General features: G+C 41.0%; 3 protein-coding genes across 3 annotated transcripts; 1 reads left to right on the top strand and 2 right to left on the bottom strand.

Annotated features, from left to right (window-relative positions):
- myd (stromal cell derived factor mayday) lies at positions 1-18,343 on the bottom strand. Its single transcript, XM_017141693.3, has 4 exons — positions 18,088-18,343; positions 6,521-7,679; positions 447-1,131; positions 1-351 (listed from the first exon to the last, which is right to left on the bottom strand). Exons 2-4 carry the CDS (start codon positions 7,021-7,023, stop codon positions 277-279), a joined length of 1,263 nt encoding a protein of 420 aa, XP_016997182.2. The 5' UTR covers positions 7,024-7,679; positions 18,088-18,343; the 3' UTR covers positions 1-276.
- A 110-nt stretch (positions 18,344-18,453) lies between these two features.
- Positions 18,454-20,969, top strand: LOC108057494 (BRCA1-associated protein). The gene is made up of 6 exons (XM_017141807.3): positions 18,454-18,548; positions 18,778-18,831; positions 18,898-19,273; positions 19,336-19,506; positions 19,574-20,365; positions 20,422-20,969. The coding sequence occupies exons 1-6, from the start codon at positions 18,533-18,535 to the stop codon at positions 20,714-20,716; spliced, it is 1,704 nt and encodes a 567-aa protein (XP_016997296.3). The 5' UTR covers positions 18,454-18,532; the 3' UTR covers positions 20,717-20,969.
- Positions 20,967-22,063, bottom strand: LOC108057579 (uncharacterized). The gene has a single exon (XM_017141931.3). It carries the CDS (start codon positions 21,952-21,954, stop codon positions 21,070-21,072), a length of 885 nt encoding a protein of 294 aa, XP_016997420.2. The 5' UTR covers positions 21,955-22,063; the 3' UTR covers positions 20,967-21,069.
- Between the last annotated feature and the right edge of the window lie 2,188 nt (positions 22,064-24,251).

Raw genomic sequence — 24,251 nt, 5'->3', positions numbered from 1 at the left:
CGAACACTTCGGTTTTCGTACAATTACGTATATTTATTTGGAGTATTTGTGTCAAATATTGTTTGCTTCGCATTCTTAAAAGTTAATTATTGAAAAATCACACAGGAAATGATTTTCATTGTTCATGCTTTACATCTGATCTTAGTGGTTCATCATAAAAAGTATTAACAAAAACACGCTTTGCTACTAAATTAGCTCTTTTAGGTGCCAGAACTTACAAATTAATATCACTATAAATGCTCAAAGGGGAAAGGGTAGTGATGGTGAAGAGTAAAACTAGAATTCTGTGTGAAAACTGTTTGCCGTGTCGATCATCTTGGATTGCAGAAATATCTCAGCATGGTCAGTCATCTGGGGATTTAAATAAAAAAGGGAAAATTAGATTTAAATTAAAAAAATGTTTTCCACAAAAAATTAATCAATTTATTTTAGTTTCAGGATCTTACCTCCTTGAGGGTCAGCAACTCGTTCTTGTCCTCGTCGCACAGACTGAACAAAGTGGCCGCCTCCTGGAGGGCATAGCGTGGTGTCTTCGGATTCACATAGTTAAGAAGCTCTCCCCGATCGGCCTTGCCATCGTGGTTTTTGTCGATGATCCGCTTGAACTCCTCGCGTCGCTCGACCAGCGTCTTGGAAATCAGAGATTTGCGCATCAGGTCGTCGTCATCGTCCACATTCAGATCGGAGAACTCCTCCAGGGTCAGCTGATCGTCGCCATCCTGATCGAACTGGCGCAGCAGATCATCGACCAGTTCCAGAAGATTGGACACACTGGACTCGGGATGCCGGAAACTCAAATACTCGTCGATGGTCAGGGTGAAGAGATCGGTTCGAGCTGCCTCCGACCATCGGGCCTTGTCCCTCATCATGTCCTCCCGGGCCCGCCGATTCAGCGCCGTGTGACGGATCTCGTCGTGCTCATCGATGTCCGCCTCCGTCATGCCGTGCTCCCTGAGGAAGAAGCGGTGGTACTCGTCCCAGGTGATCAGTCCGTCGGCGGGTCCGATGTCCACGCGCCGGAACTCACGGGCATTGTTCATAATTGCCTCATCAATGTGTTCCACAATCCGGCGATTGATGTACTGGCCCATCTCCTGAATAGACAGAATGCCATCACGATTGCGATCGGCACTGAAATGGAAAATTAAGAAAATTTAATAGCAAATATAGGAAAATTATATAATTAAGTACTAATTCCCTAAAATCTTAATAGTCTCCTTCAAAATTCCCTTTAAATTGACTAACAAATGAAAACATTTGCTGAATAATTCCGAACCCAACTGAGTTAAGCAGCCTAATCAAATGTACATTACACATTAACAGCAACCGACTGGCCCCCTTGGCATTTGGCACGAATTCCCTGTTGCATACTTGTGTCTCCCTTGTCGGTGGAACACACCTCACCCGAATTCCCAGCCTTCTGCCTACCTAACCGCAGAGAAGTGGTGCCACCGAATGCTGCATATGACAGCTGTCTAATGATTTCTCAGGTCCCCAGGCTTCGTTTGCACTTGGAAAATTACTTGAGAAAGAGCTACAATGAAATATAAGTTAATAATTTTTTATAATCACTATCATAAAATATTAGAATATATATTTTAATTTATACTGATGATTTAAAATGATTTATTTCTTTAATCTTAAAATTTTGATAAGCCCATAATATTATAAGTAATGGAAAATCGATTAGAAAATTAATACATGAAATACACTTACAGTATCATATCATAAAGGTAGATATCATAATATCAAGTATCCTAATATGGTAGCATTTTTTTCCAAGTGTACGCCTCCCCCCAGCAATGAAGTGCGAATGCCCAAAACAGGTGTCAGATATTAAAGCTGCTTATTGGGGACTTGGGTCTTGGGTCTGAAATGGGGGCGGGTGTAGAAGTGGGCGTGACAGGAAGAGGGCAGCAAACCACTGGAATAATCAGCGGATGGCAGAGGAGCGAGACCAATTGTTTGTGCCTGCAATTGTGTTTGTTTGCTCGTGTACTTATACATACAAATGTACGAATGTATGTGGGGACATGGCGGAAACGGAAGTGGCAGCAGCAGCAGCAGAAGAAGAAGCAGCCACCGCACAGTGGTTTCATTAGCATATAGTTGATAAATAAATAAAGTTGCAACTAAAACGGTTTCAAGTTGCCCCTTCCTTTTTGGGCTGGGCTTCCAGCAAACTTTGCTCCTTGCTCCGCCCTCCTAATTCCTCTTTTCGGTCACGTTTTGCTGCTCCAGCTCTCCAGTTTGGCTGAAATGTATATATGAGAAGCGTTTGCGGTCGTTCCCCGAGTCCTTTTCAAGTGGGATCAAAGAGATGAGGCGGATGGCGGGGGGCGGAAGCCGGCTAAGTCCTCGAATATAAAAACAAAGTTTTCGAGCTTTGCGTTTCTTCCTTTGGCGTCTTGTACGTGCAAGAAATTGACTCGCAAAAAATGCGAATGGGAACAACTTTGCCATTCGTACATTCCTGCAATTGAGGCTTTGAAACGGAACCGAAAAAGGGGCAAAACCCCGTTTGCAACGAGCATTGGCTAAGGGGAAGGTTTTGGGGATTTGTTGCAGAGCGCAAAGTGCATTTTGCATAAGCCTGCGGTTCCACTGAAGTTGGCCAATTGCTTCTGCCACCGCCGTGATTCCTCCTGCAACTCGTTTTCCGGGGGCCTGCTGTCTAAGGATCTAAGGCCAGGACAGGATGCCTCACATAGAAGGGTTTTGAGTGGTGCATAAAACTATTATTTGATTGCATATACACCGAGTCTAACTGAGGACTTGTGTTCGTATTTATCCGCTCAGCTCTTTCTCCTTCTCTCTCTGTCTGATTTGCTATACTGCTCTCACTCTGAGGTCGGATGGCAGAAGTCAGGCTTAACTGTTGAAAATTTAATGGGATTACTTTAAACTTGATTCCGACTGTTTAGTCTAGGCTTTTTGCCTTCAACTGCAAGTTTAAATGCCTTGGGGCAGTTGGTTAAGTCACTTATTTCTTTAGATTAAATATCCCTGAACTTTAATGGCTTTTAAGTTTTTATCAAAGGTAAGTAAAATTTCCGAAAATAAAATATTTCAATGGTTTTTAGCGATCGTGAGTTTTTTTATCATCTTTTCAACAAAATATTTACTATCCAAATAATAGTCTTTTGTAATAACACACATTTAATCAATAACTTATATTGCATGTAAATGGAGCATGTCCTGTTTATTAAATTAAATAGTGTTAAAAAGTTTCAACATCATTAGAGAAAGTAAAATGGGAATTCTCTGCAAGTCAGCTGAAATACTTAGGTGTTAACTTTTCTCAAAAAAAAAACACATAAATCACATTACCGCACTATACACACTTACCTACTGAGCGCACTAACAACAATAGGAAAACTCGAGTGAAAAAAGTTTTCCGCGTGTTGCGCGCCCAAACTTTTGGCCAAAGTTTATTGCATACTTTGGTGCGCTCGCACAGGGGAAAGAGACAAAAACGCTGGGCGAAAAGGAAGTTTGCAATTTTAGCACGACGCAACGCCCAATCAATGAGGGAGGGATGGGGGCGGGGCGGCATGAGAGGGCCGGAGGCGTGGCAGGCTGCGGGTGCCGCAGGCAGGCCTAATTGGATGCAAAAGTCAGGCGGGGAACAGGGGACACTGGACAGACAGGACATTAGCCCGCCTCACTGGTCGATTCGGTCATGCATGGGGAATGAGATTGGAACTGCAAAATTGCCAACTGTCGATGGCATGTGGCTGCCACTGCCACTGCCACCAGGGGAGAAACAGAAGCGGACGATAGCGCTACGTTTTACAATTAAAATTTATAACAATGTCCCTTTCAACGGCCAGATGAGGCGACAGTTGCAGATAAAATTTAATTGCTCCTAAAAATTAACAGAACACAGCGCTGAAACTCACGCCCACTGTCGACCGCATTATTAAAATGGAATTTACATACAGAAACGGGAAAGTGGGAACCGAAAACAGGGGCTGCGGTCACGGGGGTCACAAAGTCAGAGGGGTTGGGGTTGGTCCACAAAATGATGGCTATTAATTTCAGGCAGCAACGCAATTATCACAACATTTTCTGGTCAGTTTAATTGCAGTTTAATGCCAAGGCGACAAGTGGAAATCTCCACATAACTCACTTCTACCCCCCGAGGGACCTTAAAGATCCGACCATTTATTTAAGGCCATTTAGTGCCCGCCTCCTGTTGCGCTTTAATTGCTCTTTGCCGGAATTTAAATTCGATTCGAACTCGATTGCCCGAGAATTGTTGTTCGTAATTCAATAGATATCTGCAAACTATTCCATTGGCCATGGCTTAAATAAATTGCAAATATGCGGCGCGCAACAAATGCTATGCAAATAATTTTAATTTCGTCTGAGTAGAAATTCGAATGAATTTCAGCTCCCTCGGGGTCCCATTGGTTTTAAATGTTATCCCTCATCAAATATTAATAAAGGCTGTGCAAATATGTGCGGCTATGGCAGCTATTTATCCATAAACAAATACCGACACTGGCTAAAGCGGCAAATGCGTTTACGCCCGTATTCCTGGCTAGCCGGTAAAGTGAAATACCCCGGAGAGAGATCCGAACTGAACTGACCAACTGCCTCATGGAGTTGGGAAAACTTTGGTGTCGGGACCTCTGATTCGTATTTGCTTTAAGCCCCTCCCCGTGTTTATGTTTACTGATGGAAACTACTGCACAGCCAGTGCCCTGCTGATGGACAGCTTTCTGGTGGCTGCCTTGAGGGGATTTAACTGGTTATCATAAGTGCCGAAGGTCGTTAGGAAATCAAAGGATGCGGATTGGGGGTGGCATTGCCCATGGCCTTGGGCCAAACAGAAAATGCAATGAGGCGAAAGCATCTCTGCACTTAGGAAAGTAGCTTTAAGGATGAATCGAGAGTGGAGCTTTAAAAATCATCAGATCATCAGTAAAAAAGTTTAATACCCCGAGAAACAAATGATCATGAGAAACTGAACTATTTGTAAATTTATTCTAAACTTTTAAGTTTCATAAATATCTTAATAAATATATATCTTCATAAATATATAATAATTTCTGAATTGTAGAAGACAAACTTTCAGTATGGAATGTAAAATTAATTTATTTTAGATTATAAGTGTAAGCTAATAATAAATAAATTTTTCTTTTATATTAATTTAAATTTAAATAAAGAAATTATATTTTTGCTTCGGTTAGAGTATCTCTATTTCACTATTCCGCAATCTATGCCCATGCACTCGTATCTTTCACTTGGCATCAGACTTAATTGAACTAACATAAATTCTCATTAGTAGCAAACGCAAACAGGATATCTCGGTTGGCATTTATAATCCTAAAGAGTTAAACTGCCCGAGGTCACAGTCAGACATCCTCAAATCGGAAATTCCCAGCAGCAGGGACATGCTTTTCTACTTTATTATTTATTGAATTGAAATGAGTTTTGCCAAAAGACGTTTAAAGTTTACCGACCGCAACTTTGACTGCTTTTACTGGCTGAAAGGAGGCCAAAAGTTTCTGGTCGTAGAAGTCGAATAAATATGAAACTGCAGTGACAGTTTGATTTCCCTCCGTTATTTGCCCCGAAAATATATTTTCTTTCAAATTCCTCTCAACACCTCGAGTTTTATTTTCGTGTTGCCATTTCTGTTTTTACTTTCGGAAATTCCTGGCATACTGACTGCCTGATTACCCCCGAAAAACCCCGAGAGCATCAAATTGCAATTTCGCCCAGGACCATGACTGGAAACTTTTCGGTTTCCGTCTGACCACCTCTCGCCCTCAACTCACTAGCAGCCATCAACTAATCTATTACGACCTCTAGTGAAGCCAAGTAATTGGCCAATTGCCTAATCGCTTGTGCAGGAGCTGAGAACGTTTTATATACCTTGTTTAAGTAATTAGGGGAATAGTGCAAGTCAGGCGGATAGAAATCAGTAGGGTTTCCGGCTGGCCAATTACGAGATGGCAGGGATTGGGAAGGAAAAGGTTATGCAAAATAGGGTCTTTATTGGGACAAACATAAATCCATAAATTCCGTTTTTAATTTTCCTGATTCCCTTGGGCTGCTTACCTATTCTCTCTCCCTCTTTTAAGACCGCTCTAATTTAATATTTCTTGTTCAATCAATGTTTATTATCTTCGCATTGCGGAAAACTTGTAATTCGATTATCCTGATTGCTCGAAACAAATCAAAAGCGTTGGCAGTCAACAAATCTCTCCCCGTGTCCCTATTGATCCAATCTGACCCATCTAACCTTGCCTGCCCCAGAACATCCATCAATTCCAGCTGCTGTTGCTATTGCCACTAATTTTTACAATTTGTCGTACACCGAGTTATGGAGGAGTAGAAGGGGCACTGAAATGGAACTTTTAGGAGGGCGTTGGGGCGATGAAAGCCGCAGGCAACATCGTTATGCGCAACAATAAAGAAGCCACCGAACTAGCGCCAAATTATCAACCGAACAAACCGAGGCCCAGGACCAAGGCCATAACTCAGAGGTGCCCCCTGCGAAACTTACCGTTTGAAAGCTTTTGCCAGTATTTGCTTCTCATTCACATTGCTGGCCGCTAAAATAACTGTTTCTGGCTGGTTAGGGGATTTGCTGGCATTGCTGGCAGCCGCACTTTGCACTTTTTGCGGATGTGGATGGGGCTGTGCTTCGTGTTGCTGTGGATGCTCGTTGCCCAAATCCAAATTGTTTGCCACGGGCTGAGACCTCAGCTTTTTCTCGTGTTTTTGTTGCTGCTCCAGTTCCTGCAGCGAATTTGGCCAACGTTGGGCGCCATTATGCCCCACGTTGGGCGCCAGTTTTGTGCCTGCCTGTGTGCTCCTGCTACTACTGCTACTGCTGCTGCTGCTGCTGCTACTGCTGCTGCTGCCCTGCTCCTTCAGCTGCTGCTGCAGCTTGTGGCTGGTGCTGTGCAGGATCAGGCCAATGAAGAACATATAAAACAAAATTGCGCACAATGTCGAGCAGCGCAGCCAGCGGAAGCTTTTGCTCAGCTTGTTAACGAAAGTCATTTTGTTGCCGCCGTCGTCGTCCTTTTCGTTTTCGTTTTCGCTGGACAATAGCTGGCAGTGGAGTGGCTGATGGCGATGGAGATGACGATGGTGATGGTGATGGCGACAGGGAGGTGGCGGTGGTAGTGGTGGCGTTGATGGGACCAGCTCTAAGTTCTGGTACACCGACTCCTCATCCTCCTGCTCCTCCTCCTCCACGGTCCAATCGGCTTCCGGCTCTTGCTCCAACTTGGACCGCAGCTTTCAGGACTCGTTGCGTGTAATTTGCAGTAATTTCTGCCCCTCCTCCTCGACCACTCGTCCTTCTTCTGCCTCTTTCGTTGCCTTTTGGAGCCAGTTGCCTCTCCTGTTGCTGCTGTTCCTGATGTTGTTGTAATTGTACATTAATTGACTTTTATGTTGCAACCAGCGACAGTCCTCCTTCTCCTTCTGCAATTTGTATCACTGTGGCCACGCCCCCTTTTTATATATATGTAGCTAACGCGGGGCGTCAGTGTAACAACTTCTAATACCAATTTGATGTGTTATTGCCGTTCGCACGATTCTCATTTCCTTTATGCCGGGGCTCCATCTTGTCTGCATTTTACACCAATTTTACATGATTGTTAGGGGCGCCATTTCCATTATGCGCGCTGATAATGCTGATGGCGATGGGTCTGTGGAGCAGAAGGGAAGAAGAGGAAATGGATTTTGCATGAGTAAAGTTAAGGAAATCGTTTCCCATTGCGAATTCGGGTCAGTGGATATCGCAATTTATAGTGACAAAGTCAGGGGCTCTTAATTTAAAAACAATTCAAAAGTTTTAAGCAAGTACCTACTACTAAAAATCCTTTAAAATTTTTGAAACTTTTTCAGGTCACCTCACCCAATCACCAAACGAATAAATTTTAACATTTTCTAGTTTCTCAGCACGTAGCCATTCTTTGACACACTTTATCTCCTTTGGCTTTACGCGAATAATTTTGCTCTTTTTAGAGTGCCCACTTTAGTCAAGAATTTATGTTCTAAAGTCGAGTGCTCTCCGCCTCTTAGCCATTGCATTTCTCCCCCACAGTTATTAATTAGCCATTGCGAAATCTTTTTACTCACTTCAATGGCCTCTCAAGGGGGCCAATCAGAGGAGGGGGTTCAGCCATTAAGCAGCCAACGAGCGAATTAGAAAGTCCCATAAATTTCTCTTCGTTCCCATCATTGAAGTAGAGGGATTCTGAATTGGCAGGGGTGCTGGGTTCAGACATAAAATGGGGCCAACCTAATGACTTACATAATGGAATGTACTAAAACAGAAGTCGTAAATGAGATCAGATGAGATGAGAGTTCAGATGAGATGAGTTTGGGGCAGCCTAAGCCATGAGATAAGTAGTTAATTTTAATAGATCCAACATAAAATGTTCCCTGTTGCCCTTCATTAATGTGGCTACATAAACATGGAACAGTAATCAGAACTCGTGACGGATTTAATGAACTCTGGGTGAAAGGTATCAGTTCTGCTAGGTTATTTTCCATAACCACATCTTCTTTAATTTAATATTTACCCATCCATTTTTTATGGAAAGCGCCCGCTGAACTGTAACCCATTGAAAGTGGAATTGCTTGTCAACATTTGCCATACCGATTTCCCGTTGTAAGAGTAATTTAATCAGATATTTACCCCTGCATATATATATTTATGCCATATCGCAGAATCCACACTCGACGATGGAAACTCGCACGACTGTATATACTCGTATTCAATTCGATTTGACTTACTGACTCAATTTGCGTTTCTGAATACGCTGCACATGTGTTCATGGGTCCGTACATTTGTGTGAATTTTATGATATCACTTGCTGTTGCTGGGATATTGGTCTGTTGCCACACTTTTTAACGCTATTGTCTCGCGTCGTTTACTTTTGCTTTCGTTTCGATGGCTGCGCTTGTCTTTGTACCACTTTTGCTTTTGTCTTTTATTGGCCAACAGCAAAACCAGTTGAGCATCTTTTAAAACCCACTGTGCACTTGGGAAAAATGCTGCTTATATATGGGTGCCATGGGTTTCTAATATTAGTTAAAATTATTTTTGAGCAGAGAAGGGGTAAAGTGTTATATGATATTAAAATATCGTATATTTTAATATGAAAAATTTTAAATATCGGAAAACATCGCATTTAGCCCTAACATATCGATTTGATCGATATTATCGTTCCTTATTATCATAATTATCGATTTTATCGATATTATCGTTCCTTATTTTCATAATTTACAACACAAAATTTAAAGACAATTACCACTCATTTCGTTTCGAGTGTAAACACACTGGCTTACACTCATTTAAACACTCAGAAAGCCATAAGCGAGTCGCAGATGTTTCTTTCATCGCTTGGCCACCATTGTCTTGTGCTGGCCAGCTACATTTGGCCATTGCCATTCGTTGTTGCCACTTTTACTGTTTGTCCGTTCTATTTCTTTATTTCTGTTCACTTTCTGTTTTTTATTAACTGCTTCTCTGCTCGCATTCGCTTTTGTTTCTCCCTTTTAGCTGCAGCCTTGTTTTATGTCTCTGTGAACTTTTGTTGGTTATTAGCTTGTCCGCACTCCCAAACAGATGGCATAGGGGGGAAAAGGGAAAAAAGAGATGCGGAAAAAAGTTGGTAATAAATTTTTAATGAAATTTCTGTGCAACCTTAATGAAAATCGACCAGAGAAAGAGAGGAAAGGCAGAGACAAATGGAAGCTAGGAAGATTTTTAATCAAATTTACGTTCATATCGGGAAATCAAATCCAATTAGCAACTTTATAAGAACTTTCCACTTGGCTGCCCACTTTGCATTTGCTGCCCAACTCCGGAGGGAATAAAGTGGATCTGCTTCAGTTACTGCTCATTAAAAGTGTCCCTCGCTATAAGGATTCGTGTTGAACGCCCACTTTAAGGAGGGAGGCACCACATAATCCGCCCATCACCCTCTCTTCTTGCGGCCCAAAGATAGTGTCAATTTCAATAAAAATCGATGATGTAGCAAAAAGTGCAGGACGAAAAAGCGGAGAACGAAACGAGATATAAGAGTTAAAAAAATGCGTTAAACTTTATTGCAAAACTATTGCCAGACAAGTGGCACAGAATGTTGCAGGGGGGGAAGCAATATCTGCCTGAAAACTCAGCGATAAGCTCTGGATGGTTGCACAAGTTTAAAGATTTGATTTGGTAAAAGCTGCGCCATCGACATGAGAACAACTAAGAGGAATTCCCCGATTCCCCCGGCCCCAATCCAACCCGACCATTACAAATCGATGATAACGATGACGATGATGAAATGTTTGCTCAGCCATTGATGGATCTATCCCGGTCGAAGGGTGAGGGTGCTGAGGTTGCCGAGGGAGGATGGATGATTGGCCAGTCGAGATGGGATAACAGTTTGATGGGGAATGTTTGTTTGCGCCAAGAGAAATGCAGTTCGGCAGCAGCACAAAGATAACTTAAATACTCCTGGTTCAAGAATGTTTGAGCGATGACGGTTTGAATGGAGGAGGAGTCTAATCTGGTTTGGAATATGCCGAGATATCGACTGGGGATGGGATGAAGGGTGGTGCATTCCCTGAAAAGGGCTCATACTCCTGCAATTCAAGCCCTTAAGCAGCTTAAATTGATTGTGCAAGGTTGTTTAAATTTGTCGAAATTGTTCTTTCGTTTAAGTTTTTCTAAGCTGAGTTTAGAAGAACCACAAATAATAGATAAATAACTTCAAGATTTTGGAGAAAATTTAAAGTACAATTACACTGTGTAGAGTAGAGAAATAATAATATAATAATCATTTTGAATAGACCATAAAACGTTTTATCATAAGTCAGCATTAAACGGTGCTTTTATTTCCATTTTCTCTTCAATTAGTTGTATAATATTAAATTAAATAAAATGGCCATTAAACAGAAATCAATTAAAATATTGTGACTATAGCAAACCTATTAACATACCAATGAAAATGTCATTTAGTTTAATAACCAAAAGAGGAAAGGTCAAATAATATTGCCAATTTGCAGTATTACATAGTACTTTAAAGCCCCTAGAGTTTCGACAATCCATAAGCAAAATAGAAATCATCCATTGAGAAATCCGGCAATTAGATATTTATGAATTTCTCCCTCCCTGTCAGTTTCAATTTATAGAGAAATAAGTAATCTAAAACGGGCAGCCAATGATGACTAATCAATTGCATTAATTATGAATAACACGCACAGCCAACTATCTCCATATCCAACTATCTGTCTATTTAGTTCGTTTCTGTCTCTATTCCTAATTGAACATCAACAAAATCACTAAAAACCAGGCAAAACACCGACGGGCAACATGGCTAAAACCATGGAAACCCGGCAAAAGCAAAAACAACAACACAAATTCCATAAAATATGCATAGGAAAATCCATTTCAATTTTTTGCTCATAACAATTTTCGAGACTCTGACATTTCAATTAAAACTCGAAACGATTTGATGAGCAGTGATGACGATGATGATAATGTTGATGTTGAGAAGGATTATAATAGGCGAGAACGCCCGATGGAATGAAGGGGGCCTTGCTGATAGATTTAATTTAACTTTTTTAATGAACTGGAGTTGAGGCAGCACGAACCCATTTAAGCCCAGCATTTATTCCAATTAGCCAAAGAGTTTTTTCCGTTTTGGGGATTTGGGATAATCCCCAAGCTGTGCGAAATTTAAAAACCTCTAAAAATATTTTGCCTTGCCTAAACTGTTTTTTAGGTGAGAGTGCTTATTTTCCATATTATTCTTTGGTCTTTGGGACCCCTTCAATTTTTTTTTTGCGGCCTTAATCCACTCTTCTTCTTTTGGCCAAAGTCAAAGCTGGTCCAATGTGTGTGTGTGTCGGTTGGCAGTTGATGTGTGCGAAAACTGCACTCAATCAGTGCCAAGCAAACAACCTGCAACAGCCAGCCAACACCAACAACCAAAGGGAAGAGGGGAAAAGAGCAGAAAACAGACAAATAACTTGATTTGTTTGTTGTTTGTAGAGAATGAAAATGCCGAAAAAGCGCACTGCCAATGCAAATACCCAGAGATGAAAAGATGGGTACGAAAATGGACAGGCCGAGTTTTAAATACCCTTAAAATAACTAAAAATATTGTTTACATTTATCAATATTTCAAGGGTTGTTTTATATCTAAATTTAACATTTTTAAAAACCATTTAAAGTTATGAAAATATTTTTAAAAATAAATTAAAAAATTAATATTATTGGTATTTATTTAATCAAATAAAAACACCTCTTAACGAGGTAAAAAACTAGTGACGACCGCACCTTCAACATACAAAAGTTCTGATATCAACATTTGTGACGAAAAATTATTACACTCGTCATTAAATAGACTTTCTAATATTTTCTCATTCGGCCCGCCCTAGCAAACTATTCCAGCATTTTTCCCTTCACAGGCATTTTCTATTGCAGCGTGCCGAATGAGAAAATATTAGAAAGTCTATTTAATGACGAGTGTAATAATTTTTCGTCACAAATGTTGATATCAGAACTTTTGTATGTTGAAGGTGCGGTCGTCACTAGTTTTTTACCTCGTTAAGAGGTGTTTTTATTTGATATCAGAAGTTTTTGTTTGTTTACATTTGCTCTCATAGGAGCTAATATATACATTTAAATTTAAATTGGTCAATCATAATTTTTAAACTATTGTATTTTAACAAATTAAGTTAAAAAGGCGTTGAAGTATTTTAAAATACCTTTTAAACGAGGTATAGCACATGTCTGTACCTTTAGTAGTGTAGAACTTACAAACTAAAGAAATTTAGCTATTTTTAGCTTTTTCCCGCTAAAGTAGCGGCTTTTTCCAAAAGTCGTAGAACAAAAGATTCCTATATGGAACTCTTAAGTGCAAATTTACTGATTCCATGACCCTAAAATACAGTTCGGATACCCTCCCACAAAATTCAATACTCAGGGAGCGTTAATTGTTCGAGCTGGCAAAAGTGGCTATTTTCGTATAAAAATAACTTTTAAACGTGACTTTTTACAGTAATGTGTTATATACCAAAATTTAAGGAATCTCAAGGGCTATACAGTTTAAAGTTGTAAGGAAAATCGTTAGAGCCGTTTTTGAGAAAATTAAAAAAAAGCTAAAAAAAAAGTTTAAACAAATTTTATTTTGTTCATATCTTTTTAACTATTACATTTACTCAAATTGCATATAGAAGGCGTTTATAGCATTTAAAAATACCTTTCAAACGAGATGCAGCACAAGTCTGTAGCTTTAGTAGTATAGAAGTTACGGCTTTCCGAATTTTAGCTATTTATAGCTGTTTTCCCGCTAAACTAGCTAGTTTTTCCAAAAGTGGTAGAACAAAAGTTTTTTATATCGATGTGATGAACGTCATATCAAATTTTCAGAACTTAAAAAACATATTTTGGACAAGTGGACAAGTGGACAAGTGGACAAACAGAATTAAATTTTCATTTTGGGAAGAAGAAGAAAATCTTATTTTGGCTATAACTTTTGAACGGAGCGTCGGATTTTGACAAATGACCCCTCATTCGACGGGTATTTTCAAAAGGAATACAACTAAAACATTGCGAGGGGGCATTTATCCCCACCGGCCCCAACAGCTCCAAATTTCGAAATTTTAACTTTTTCACTTTCCCCGCTCTCTCTCCCAAGCCAATTGATTTTCCTAAAGTCTTGGTATGCAATCCTTTAAGTTTTTGCAATACCTTTCGATAGGTGTATCATTCATTATGATCGGACCATCACAGTAGATTTTCATTTCTTCGTGTATATATAGTAGTCGCCTTCGCACACTCTCCTGGTGCGCTTCGTCACTACATGGACTGCCGTCCATAGTGATAAAATTTTAAATTAGTTATGTTTATTTATATAGTCGTTCTTAGTAAACTATAAATTCTATATTATTTTTGTTAAAGCAAATTATATAATTAAAATAAAATAATTATTATCAATGTGGTAGATATTATCTTTATTTATAAAAATCTAAAACAAAGAGATTTTTTATTTTATCCCTACAATAAATACAAGCATTTGAGTTCTCCAAATGTTTTAAAAGGGTATAACAATAGAACGATTTTCTTTACAGCCCTTTTTTAGCCATGACGCTTTTAAAAAAATGTCAACTAAAACAAAGCTTGTTTGTCTGGCAGGGCACAAATCGCGTATACGCAGAGTGGTCGGTGCAATGCAGAGCAATTGCTGTGACACAGCAGCAGCAGGTGGCATCATCACCATCAGCACAGCAATTTCGCCGGACTGGATGGATGGAATGAGGCTGGCGAATGAGCAATGCCCGAGCTGGTAAAGTGCACAACAAAACTTGGGATGCACTTGAATGCCAGAGCCTCGACCTGGGGACAAACAAATGAGTGCAAACGCACAGGCACACACAAAACAGTTGGCATTCGGGGCCAGGACATTGGCACTCGTCGTCGTCGTCCTGGATGGGATGTGTCATCACTCTCCTCTCCCTTCACCACTTTCCATTCCATTTCAGTCAGATGAGATGCCAGTTGGTGGATACGCCACCAGTTCCCAGGCCATCTGCCCAACCGAAAGAAGTTCATCTCGCATTTTTGCACAATTTACACACTGGATTCCCTGTTCCGACGAGGCATTCATATGTAAATAAGCTTTTATTAGGTGTTCCCTGGCTGGAGAGTGGATGAAAACGAGAATGGAACCGAGAACCCAGGCAATGCGGAATGGAAATTGGAGTCTGAGTTGCATATTGATTGCTGTTTGGATTATTGAATTGATTGTCCCTTTTCTTTTCTTTCATTTCCCTTATCTTTCTTTTCGAAGGTTAGTAGTGGGATTTGGTAATAGAGTTGTTGGACTGTTTCCAATTTGAGTCTTTTTGGCCAAAGCATCAGGGGATTGCTATTTCCTTATATAGAATTTAATTTTAATTAACCTAATTCTTTGTTTTCGGCACCCTGAAATCTACTGACATTGATGGATGGTTAAAGTTCCCAGAAAACCCAACTGCATAGCTAAGAAGATAAGTTTCCCTACACAAGCAAATCAATCAAATTGGACATTTTGTGTGTGAATAGGGAGGAATTTGGAAAACAGATTGCCTTAGCTAAGGGATAATTAGTGCAAAGTGGATTAACTAAGCTAATCCCAGCTAACCACCAGATGTCTGTCTCTCCTGCCACAACCAAATGAGATTACCATCCAACCGTATTTATTATTTCACTTTTGCTCCCCTCCCTCCTTTTTTATTTTCCCTTGCTAACCTATGTTTAATTGCAATTTGATTAGGCTTAACCTGAATTTGTATAGCAAACGAAAAAAAATATACATGAAAAACACATTTTCTCCCCCTCACCTAATCCAATATGTTTCGAGTGCAGAGGATGAGTCTAATTTGGTACACCACTGCGTATGCGTAATATGATTTTCATGCCTTCGCCATGTCATTCAGTATGCCCTTTATCTAAGCTGCAAAGTATTGATTGGCACCAAATTCGTTTCTAATTATAATGTATTTTCGGGTACGGTACTGGATGCCTGGGTGTTTAGTTTACATAGCTCGAAATTGCAATGGGAACATGACACTAAAACGCGATTACCTTAACCGTTTGCATTTTAGCACTGCCCAACAAACTTTTCGGCAATTGAAACATTTGGTTAAGCCAGAAAGAGATGGTCCAAGGGGAGATGAAAAGAGATAGAAACATATAGGTAGTTAAGGAGGGAAAAAGACGGCAGACGATTGTCGTTTTGCCAGTTTTTGTTTACGGCTGTATAAAAAGTGAAAGTGCACTTCAACCCAAGCAAACTTTAGATATACAAAATGCCACATGTCAACATGCATACGTGTGTGTGTTAGCTTGTAATTTTAACTGCAACTGTAGCTGTGAGCCGACATTTAAACGTAACAGACACTTGAGTCGAGCTAGAAATGTCAGGCCTGGAAAACGGTGGGTGGTTAAGGGGTGGTAACAGGGGGAAAGAGGGAGACTGCCCCTCCAATGAATATACAAGAGTCTGTCCATGTGTGTGTGCGCTGACGTTGGTGTTGGGGCAACAATAAACCGTAGGGAAGTGCAACAAATGCATGAATAAACAACAACTCAATTTGAATAAAGCAACAGCAGCGCAGTCGGCGTCGACAGAGGGGTTACTCGTGGGCGGTGGGTGGTGGTATGAGGTGTGAAATGTAAACTGAAGCTCAGCTTTAAAGTCAACTAAGATTCTTGTTGCTACTTTAGATTTAACACCATTCTGAAGTCTTTAAATCCAGTTGCAAACTGGGAAAAACGATATTCAGATACAATTTAAAGCACAAAGTGGAGTGTTTTCTTTATTTTGAACAATAAATACTTTTATTTGTGTCTTTATATCTCTTATCACAAATAAATATGTTAAGTTTTCTTCTGTTATTGAATTTCAAGCATCATAAACTTCTTAAAGCTTTATTAAATATTCCCAGGAAAACGGCTTTAATATTTAATTATCTTTTGGAACACACAGGATAATTATAACCCAGATAAATAAATTAAGTATTTATTAGTCTTTTCTTTTTCATAAAAGGTGTGGTTAACCACACTTTGTTTAAAGTAAGAAATTGCTTTTTAAATTACCTACAAATTATTAAAATTGAAAAAAAATCTTTGAATAATCAATTGATTTCCATGATAAGCAGGATATACATTTGAAAAACAGAAAGAAAATTGTATAATAGCAATTCAAATTTAAGTAATAAAAATGAAATGAAGAAGAATATTTTTTTATTTTAATAATTCTAAAAAAATGTTTAGCAATTTAGCCTTATTAAAGTAAAAAAAAATTGGACAGAAGCAATTTATTCAATTTAGTTATATACAGAAACTTAATTGGGGTTATATAGGAAATAGTCTAGATCTTTGTACATAAAATGTATATAATTTAATAGAAGCCGAGCGAAAAAAAGCGGTGGTTTTGCAAACTTTTTCAAAGTTAAACTCAAGCTCTGGCCGAGTGTTTATGTAAACTGAAAAACGGATTTTGGCTCCGCTGCAAAAACTGGTTGGCAGCGCTCGCTACGTCTTGCGTTTATTGCATACAACAATTGATTTTCGCCAGACGACGGAAAGCGGGACGGCGAAAATGCAAATGAAAATGGCAAAGTGCTCAACGTAAGAGCGGGATGGATGTGGATGTGGAAGTGCATGTCAGCGGAGGGAGGGAGAGGGAGGGAGCAATATATGTAGTTTCAAACAAACTTCAAATTGGCGAACACAAAAGCAGCTCTCAGACACACACTGGCACACATTTTACATAGTCAGTCAGACAAGTGGGTGGGTGGTTGAGTGGGCGGTGGAGTGGGTGGGTGGCCAGTGTGGTGGCGCCACCTGCCGGCTAGGGCGACTGCAACAAAAATGACAAACGTGCTTTTGATAGACTTGTTGACGACAAGCTCCTGGCACTTGGCAGCTGTCAGCAACAGCCCAGAAATGTGCTGACGTTCTCACACACGCATGCACTGCACAAAAAGGCGGGTAATAAGGCGTAGTAATGAGGTACTATTAGTTGGCTTCCAATTTAATTATTTAAGGTTTGCTAATAAAACAAATTTTACATTTAAGTTTAAAAAAATCCTTTACACATTAAAATTATGGCACTAATATTTTACCAATAAATTTTCATTTAAAATCTAATCAATATGGCAATATTACATTTCTCTATGTGTACCCGCGTTAGTTTTTGATGTCAGGTCTTGTTTGTTAGCATATAAGAGTGGTTTCGAAAAAGGTGAGGAAGTTGCGAATTTTGTAAGCAGTTTTATGGTTGAGCCCGTTAATAAATAATGCCGAAAATCAATAGAATGACTCCTTGCGATGGCCATTTTTACGGGCGCCGCCACACATTTAATACTGCATGTGTGTGCGGTCAAATGTATTTTGTGGTCCAATCTGGGTAATTGCAATTACAATCCACTTTGGCCAGCCGCGCTTATGGTGATCAATTTGTTGTGTGTATTACGGCCACAGTTCACGGTTGCTGCAGCAACGCAACAGTAATAATAAAATCACAAGAAATCACAAAAAACTATCCCCAATATTGCACTCACTTTTGCTTTCGGTTTGTTTTGCTGCCAACCTTTTGTTCCGCTTCTCTTTCGACTTGGTTTTACGCGCGCGGGACAGAACGAGATGACGACGACGTATGTTTCGTAAACGTGTTTTTGTTATGGCCCAAATCGCGGGCGCAACTCTGGCTTACCGACCACGTCCGAATCGCAGCAGCTGTAGCAACGTACTGGCTTTGTTTTGGCCAACTCGCCAAGCGGAGCCGAAGTGGCCGACAAGCCGAAGAGGCCAAGCGAAGCCGACAAGTTGTATGTTACTTCACAGCTTATTTAAAACCACTTTTACTTTCACTTTTTCCAACCTATTTTCCTCCCCCTTTTTTTAAAACCAAAAAACTATTCCTTTCTTCTATTGTCACAGAAAATCTTAAAGTTTTTCAATGCTGCTCTTGTAAACCGGAAATACAATTTGAATTTTTGAATTCCGATGGATTTAAATCCTGGTACGTTACAATCAGTGTTGGTAAGCGTTATCGATAGGCGATTGTTTAGCTTAACTAGTTCCGCGGGCGATTCTCGATAGGTTAACGCTCCGAGCGAACCAGTTCACCTAGGAAAACAACAAACTCATCACCCACACAAAACAAAAAACACTGAAAATTACATTTTAAACGCTTTTAGGTAGCATTTTTGATATGAAAACTTAACCAAATTATGCCTGTGTAATGCTAGAAAACATTTCGTTGTGTGTGATCAAGATCGAAACGGATTTGGAGCCCAGTGCAGGTAAAATCTGGAATAAAAAGTGCAGCAGACAAAGAAGATGGATTTCAACAGAATTATTTTTAATAGATTCCGAGGGAGCCGTGTCCGCCGAACATCCCACCAATCCCCGAGTGCTCAAGGAGCGGGAACGCGACCGCGGACTTCGACAGTCGCGCGACATCACCATCGAAACGTACACCAACCAGCGTTGGACGCGGGAACTGAGTGCTCCGAAGGATCAGGAGGCCACGGAGGGCAGCAAGATGAACTGGGCGGCGGCCCTGCAGCACGTGAACAGCCCCACGGCGGGCAGTTCCCGGGAGACGACTCCCCGGAGCGGCGATGAAACCCAGACGGGCGGTCCGCAGGCCACCGCCTCCAAGTTTCCCCAGGAAATTGGCTACTTCTCCGGCAATCCCATCGTCGAGGTGACCAAGGGTCTCATCCATCTCTACAAGAAGAAGTGGGTTTTGCTTGTGTATCCTTAAACTATCCAATATAATGATTGATATTCTTATTCCTTAGCGAACGCAAGGCCATCAAGGAGGCTCCATCCAACCAGCTCTGCCTGCTGGCCGTGCCAGCCACTCTAAACTGCCATGATCTACTCAACTTCATTGCTCCCTGTCACGCGGAGATCAAGCATGTCCAGATTGTCCGCGATGGCAGTCCCAATCAGTTCATGGTGCTGCTGGAGTAGGTTACTGCGTCCCTAGAAACTAGAGATATTAAATTAAACCATTTTACTTTCCACTTCTTTTAGATTTCGATCGAACGAATCAGCTCTGGAGTTCTACAAGTCCTACAATGGCATTGCTTATAACTCCTTGGAGCCCGATTCGCTTTGCCATGCGGTTTGGGTCTCGGCGGTGGAGAGAAGCGAACATGGAGGACCTCCAATGGGACACACCGAGCTGCCCACCTGTCCAGTTTGCCTGGAGCGCATGGACGAGAGTGTGGATGGAGTGCTGACCATCTTGTGCAACCACGCCTTTCACGCCAGCTGCTTGATGAAGTGGGGCGACTCCACCTGTCCCGTCTGCCGCCATGTGCAGACCCCCGAGCTGGTGGAAGATTCCGTTTGCATGGAGTGCGAGGGCACCGATTCGCTGTGGATCTGCCTGATCTGCGGACACGTAGGTTGCGGACGCTACCAGGGGGGACATGCTGCCGCCCACTACCGGGCCACCAATCACACCTTCGCCATGCAGTTGGGCACCTCGAGTGTTTGGGACTATGCCGGCGACAACTTTGTGCACCGCCTGTTTCAGAACAAATCCGACGGCAAGCTGGTGGCCTCCCAAACGGAGAAAGACGAACGCGAGGAGAAGATCGACTCCATGCAGATGGAATTCACTTACCTGCTAACCTCGCAGCTGGACACACAGCGTAAGTACTACGAGGAGCGGATGGAGAGGCTGGAGCAGGAGTGGCAGAGCTTCAAGGCGAACGCCAGCGAGGCGAAGACAGAGGTCACCGAACTGCAACAGCTGCAGCAGACCATGCAGAAGGAGAAGGTTAACCTGGAGCGCAAACTGGCCCAGCATTCAACCAAGTAAGTAAATGGAATGTCACTTAAAGAGTAGCTAATATAAACCATTACTCATTCAGGCTAAAGGAGGTGCAGAAGCAACTAAACGAGGAGCGTGAGTTGTCCAAAGCACTGCAGACCAATCAGAGCTCCTGGCACGGCAAATACAAGATCTTGGAGCAGCAGTACAACGAGTTCAAGCACAATCACGACGCCGAGGTCACCGACCTAAAGGAGCAGCTGCGCGACGTCATGTTCTTTCTGGACAATCAGCAGAAGATGGCCAACTCGGAGCTGGCTGGCGCCTCCATCACTGGAATTGGCGAAAAGGAGCCTGAGCCGAACGCCAGGCGCGGTAATCGCCGCAAGAAGTAAATTCTAAATACCCCATATACCATTCACACATAAATGTATTTGGATTCGAGCTGCATTGTTTAACCGATCTTAAAAGGCCATGCAAACCGAATATATAAGATTAATAACAGCTCTAAATGTGATTTCCTTTGTAAAGCAAAAACCCAAGGATTAAATATACCTAGTGTACGTGTACTATTACTTTTAAGCCAAAATCATATATCTGAAATGTATTGCGTTTTTATTTAAAATTAATTAAAAGTTTGTGAAGGAATCAGCCAGGATTTGTTAGTTTATTATTATTAATTTTTGGTATTTTTCGAGGTAAATGCAATCATAGTCACGTTAACTAAAAGAATAACCCAATAAGGCACCTATTTAGGTGGAGGTGGGGTACAATTATCGCATTGGTATGTAGGATCCGAGAGCTCCTGGACTTTGTCAGCAGGATCGGCGTGAAAGATATTGAGCTTCTCCTTCATATCCTGTTCGTTGCGATCGAGGTTCATCAGATAGGCGGCAATGAAGGCACGCGGATCCTGCGGCGAATGCAAGTGCAGCTGTGCGAAGGCCCTGCGAAGGACATCGCCCATTTGCTCCTTGATCACGCCGGCCATCGCGTCCACGGACTCCAGGTTCTTGCCCTGCGGCATCCAATCGTAGCCCTTGAAGCAGCAGCACTCGCAGTAGGCCTTCGGATCCGATTCTTTGAGCAGCTTGAAGAAGGGCAAAAGCTCCGCCTCGCAAGTCTTCAGCTTGGCCACCTCCCGAACGAACCGCTTGTGGAGCTCGCAAATATCCTTCTCGCAGCCCCGAATCACCTCGGCATCCTGGGAAAGGGTCGCCGTGCGCTTTATGTAGTCCACCGTGTTCTCGTGGAATGACTTGAACTTGCACTTCTCCTCGTTGTAGGCATACAGGCACTGGCGGGCATAGACGATGATGTTGTCCCGGCGCTTTCGGATCTCCTCACTCCGCTTGGTGAAATGGGCTTTCACCTCGTCCAGGCTGTTAATACGCTGGGCGAACTTGGTCATGTCCTCCATGCTCTCGCACACCACCTTGCCTTTCTTCTCGTGACCGCACTTCTGGTTCGCCTTGTTGATCTTCTCCAGTTCCGCCTGCAACTCCAGCTGAAGGTTCCGCAGTTCCGTGTTCAATCGCTTCACATCGTTGTCGTTGCAGATCAGCGCCTGCAGCATCTCGTGCAGACAGTTCTTGTGCGGATTGGGCAGCTCATCGGGGCAGCCAGACAACATATTTAAGGATTTAACTAGGTATAATTCACTTCATAAGAAAATAGTTGTATATTTGTTGGGTTAAGATTTACTTTGGATTTTCTTTATCCTCTACTGAAGTTTATAACAGTTTACTGAGATCTTTAAAAAAGTGATTCATTAAACAAAAATGGGAAATAGTTCTTTAAAAAGGTATTATTCATAAAAATATTAAAAATTCTATGTATAGTATAGTAGTATATATAGTATATATTATATTCTATATATCCTCTTCTCTTCTGAAGTTTGTAACAGTTTACTGAGATCTAAGAACAAGTAATTTATTAAAAAGTTTTAAAAACTTCTTTAAAGAGGTATTATTAATGAAAATATTAAAAATTCGATCTATAATATACATAGATTCTATGCACACCCCACTGCCCGATCCAAAGTAGAATTTATCAGTAAAAAGAATTACAAAATTCTCAAAAAAAAGCAATCGAATACGAACCGGTTTGACTAGAAACCGAATCTTCACTTAAATTGCGTGCCCACAGCAACAACAAATAAAGAACGTAAATAAAAATTAAATTTATTTGGCGGCGAGCGAAGGCAGCAAAAAAATAAATAAAATTTCTTAATGGTCTCCCCAAGAGACCCCGCTTTCCTCAAACGTTTCGGCTTTTGTTCGTCTACAATTGGCACACGATCAATCATTATGTCTCTTCTAACACAAATTTACCTTGCCAAAAAGTCTGCTATTATGCATTGATCGATACCCTATGGCAAAATATTTGGCTATTTGATTTGTTGTTATAATTTCCAGGGTATTCACATTGGCGGTTGGCCAAAGTGATCTCCATACACAACTCCCACTAATGGACACAGGTGAAGCTTTCGAAAAATGAGTTTTGGCACAAGTCGACCTGTTTGATGATGAAGAGGAAATGGGAAAGGTAAGGGAGGAATCGATCTTTGACCATCTTGTACCTATAATTAAGTAACTTAATTAATTTCACGCAAAACAAAGCTCATTTTTGACAAAACAAAAAAGTTGCTTGAGTCTGCAAAATTTTTATTTGAGCGTCTGAATAAATTTTGCATAATTTTCGGTTTTGTATACATCTTAAAGAATTTGATGGATATTATTTCGCTTATCTGGTGATAGGGTATAATTTGATTAATTTTCAGCGATGAGCTTGGAATTTTTGGCGGGTTAGTTCATTTTATTTCCATGTGATTTTTAAGTGATTTCAAAAACATTTTTATCTTGCATCAGACCACTTTTTTGGTATTTCGCAAAATGTAACAATAATATAAAAAATTTATTAATAATGGGAAGATATCTTAAATGTCATATTTTATAAACCAGAAGATTTCTTAACCCCTTAAAGTTTGTACAGCTGCTTGATCAATTTTTCTTTTTGCCATCGAGAACAAATGCAAATTATTATAATTAAAATTATTGAATGAGACTAATGAGCAAATATTGATTTAGAATCTTTCCCGAGGCAGTACAAATGGGCGGATACAAAGCCGGAGTATGTAAAATAGATAAACAAATAACCGAAAGAAAAGCATCCTGATCAAAAGGATGTGCTAGGATGCAAGACCGGATCTTAGGGTGGTTTCCTGTCCCTCAGCAATCTGTTTGCATAGAAAAGTGACCCAGTTTCTTGAGGATGCTGACGGTTTAGATTTAGATCCTGCGCATTAACAAAAATTCCCGAAAAAAATCAAATTTAAATAATTTGCGTATTTTTCTATTCGAAAAAACAGCGTTTTTTCAATTCTAGCTCGATTTTTTTGCGGAGGATAAATGAAAAATGATGTTTGACCCTGTCCTGCGACACACCCTTTTCCTTGATCACGTATGCAAATGCGAGGCTATGTCCCGGGACAGGATCAAGGATTCAACCCTTTGAGGACAACGGCTGGCGTCCGATCCGCGGACGTGTTGTGCATAAATTAAGGCATCCTTTCGTCCTTTTGTCCTCGCACCCTTGGTGGTTCGGCAAGGAATCGCTTCCGCATGGAAATGAGGCAAAAAATCCGGATTTTTTTTCCACTCCTTGTCTTCTGCCGTCTGCGTCTTTGCGCCGAGTCCTTTATCCTTGATCGTCACCCTGAGCCCAATGTGTCTTGAGCCTTGTGGGTAGCCTCGCAGGGAGAACAAAAAAATCGTGAGAAAATTTCCAGCGCCAAATATTCAAATTAGGTAACCAAATGCCGCCCATTGCATACTTTTTTGGGTGATTTTTTGTGTCCGCACCAAAAAACGCGGGGAAGAAAAAAAATCATCAGGATGCATGCTCATCCTTGCAGCCCTTATTGTTGGG

Source organism: Drosophila takahashii, chromosome 3R (assembly GCF_030179915.1).
Source record: "Drosophila takahashii strain IR98-3 E-12201 chromosome 3R, DtakHiC1v2, whole genome shotgun sequence".
Lineage (NCBI taxonomy): Eukaryota > Metazoa > Arthropoda > Insecta > Diptera > Drosophilidae > Drosophila > Drosophila takahashii.
This window is presented reverse-complemented; position numbering and strand designations above follow the sequence as displayed.

Excerpts from the sequence above, each read along its gene's own strand:
- myd (XM_017141693.3), bottom strand. The coding sequence starts at position 7,023 with ATGACTTTCGTTAACAAGCTGAGCAAAAGCTTCCGCTGGCTGCGCTGC. Across the intron at positions 1,132-6,520 it reads CTGGCAAAAGCTTTCAAACG|TGCCGATCGCAATCGTGATG; the intron begins GTAAGTTTCGCA and ends TTTCCATTTCAG. Across the intron at positions 352-446 it reads AGTTGCTGACCCTCAAGGAG|ATGACTGACCATGCTGAGAT; the intron begins GTAAGATCCTGA and ends TTAAATCCCCAG.
- LOC108057494 (XM_017141807.3), top strand. Across the intron at positions 18,832-18,897 it reads GGATTTGGAGCCCAGTGCAG|ATTCCGAGGGAGCCGTGTCC; the intron begins GTAAAATCTGGA and ends TATTTTTAATAG. Across the intron at positions 19,274-19,335 it reads ATCCATCTCTACAAGAAGAA|CGAACGCAAGGCCATCAAGG; the intron begins GTGGGTTTTGCT and ends CTTATTCCTTAG.
- LOC108057579 (XM_017141931.3), bottom strand. The coding sequence starts at position 21,954 with ATGTTGTCTGGCTGCCCCGATGAGCTGCCCAATCCGCACAAGAACTGT.